General features: G+C 46.6%; 1 protein-coding gene across 1 annotated transcript in view; it reads right to left on the reverse strand.

Moving 5' to 3' along the window:
• map2k1 (mitogen-activated protein kinase kinase 1) overlaps positions 1–2,500 on the reverse strand; it is a gene marked incomplete at its 5' end in the record, with an annotated part of 28,767 nt that overhangs the window by 11,486 nt on the left and 14,781 nt on the right. The window contains one exon of the mRNA XM_080847424.1: positions 294–440. Within this exon, the coding sequence (XP_080703550.1) occupies positions 294–440 (147 nt within the window). The remainder of the gene's footprint in view (positions 1–293; positions 441–2,500) is intronic.

Here is a 2,500-nt window from a genome sequence, read left to right on the forward strand (position 1 = left end):
CTCTATCCCTCCCTCCCTCCCTCCCTCCCTCTCTCACCATGTGTTCCATGCAGATGCTGATCTCTCCGTCGCTGTAGAAGGCTCCATAGAAGCCCACGATGTAGGGCGAGTTACACTCTCTCTCTCTCTCTCTCTCTCTCTCTCTCTCTCCCTTTCTCACCCTCTCTCTCTCTCTATATCCTTTCCCTCTCTCTCCCTCCCTCTATCTCTCCCTCTCCCTCTCCCTCTCTCTCTCTCTCTCTCTCTCTCTCTCTCTCTCTCTCTCTCTCTCCCTCTCTCTTTTTGACACTCACCATGTGCTCCATGCAGATGCTGATCTCTCCGTCGCTGTAGAAGGCTCCGTAGAAGCCCACGATGTAGGGTGAGTTACACTCGTGCAGCACCTGCAGCTCCCGGATGATCTGGTTACGGATGGCCGGCTTGATCTCCAGGTGGATCAGCTGGGGAGGGACACACACACACACACACACACGCACATGCACACACACACACACACACACACACACACACACACACACACACACACACCGCACGCACACACGCACACACACACAGACAGACACACACAGACAACACACACACACACACACACACACACACACACACACACACACACACACACACAGACAGACACACACACGCACACGCACACGCGCACACACACACACACACACACACACGCACACACACACAGACAGACACACACAGACAAACACACACACACACACACACACACACACACACACACACACACACAGACACACACACACACGCACACGCACACGCACACGCGCACACACACACACACACACACACACCCACACACACCACACACACACAGGGGCACGGGTGATTGAAGCATTAGATTGTGAATTGCATGTTGGCAGCCAGGCAGAAGTCCATTCACACACGCTTTCATATTACTAGGCTCTAAATGAACCAGACTAAACATGCACACACACACACACACACACACACACACACACACACACACACACACACACACACACACACACACACACACACACACACACACACACACTAAATAATGAACCAGACTAAAATTGACTGCATATTTTCTAAGCTCTCCCATCAGAGGGTACATTATATATTAATGGCGTAGTGTGATATACATACTGTATCTGTACCAATATCTGTAGTATATTATGAATTGTATTTCATTTAATTTAATGAAACATTTACTTCTGGAACACTCTGAGCTAATACACTTATAGCTCTGAAGACATTTGCATCATGGAAGTGAAATATATCATTTGTTTGTGTGAATATCGATTTGACTTAAGCACGTTATCGCGAAGACTGATACTGTTATGTGATATAAGTTGCATATAAGTATATTTATTAACAACAAAAAACCTTGTCGGGCTCACCCACGTCCTGGCAGGTCGGAGAGAAGCACGGGCCCTCACATATCACACAAGGTTTATATACAAAAAATTAAGCGTTCTCTGAAGACAAAGCAATTTGTCAGCAGAGATAACCATGTGGAGGGTCTCTGACGTCCGAGGTCATCTTACTATTCTTTTAGTCATCCAAGGATGTTGGTTTTGCACAAGGTTGAAAGATGCACAGTTCGACCCTTCCTATCACCTCTGGTCCAAACAAGCTCTTCCACATATGCAGACTAAGTGGCGTCAGTTACACATTCACAGAAACACAGAAAAGCCATGTTCCTGCTTATATAAGCACATGATTCATTCAAGGTCATTATTAATACAAGGCACTTGATTAATATATTCTTAAGGCATTAACAGCGTTTCGAAATGATCTCCATCAGATACCCTTCAGTAACTCTCGGCAGGCTTTTAAAACGGCACGGAGGCCGTAACAACTAAATCGATTCGATCCAAGGTGCAGCACAGAAGCGCTGAGCTAAATCGATTCGATCCAAGGCCTGACCTGTGTTCCAGAGCTGTGCATCATGTGAAGCCGTGAGGAAATCGGACAGATAAAAACCCTCTTCAGCATATGTCTGTTACTAGACTATTCAGAGCTCTGGAGAACACCTCTCTCCGTGCTACGCAGAACCGTCTCCTGTTCTACACTCGACATAATCTATTAAACGTCTGACCTGCCAGAATCCTTGAACAAGAGAACACATTTACACCGTTGGCGTGACACCAAAACACACTCCTTAAACACGAGCACTGACAAGCTTTACTGCCAGGATTTCGTAAATACTTTAGCAGGTGTGAAAACATTTTCCGAATGTTAAATCGATCACCTGCTGGTGTAACGATGCAAAATTCAAGCTCATCCCTTTGACATGTCCTAAATGATTCTGCTTGAGGTTTGAGGCAGAAAAGCAAGGCAGCTTTTCATCCCATAGGAAGGTGCCTGTGTGTGTGTGTGTGCGTGTGTGCGCGTGTGTGTGTGTGTGTGTGTGTGTGTGTGTGTGTGTGTGTCTTAAGGTGTGTGTGTGTGTGTGTGTCTGTGTGTGTGTTTCTGCCTGTGGGTGTGTGTGTGTGTGTGTGTGTCT

The sequence above is a fragment of the Sprattus sprattus genome, assembly GCF_963457725.1.
Source record: "Sprattus sprattus genome assembly, chromosome: 11".
Lineage (NCBI taxonomy): Eukaryota > Metazoa > Chordata > Actinopteri > Clupeiformes > Clupeidae > Sprattus > Sprattus sprattus.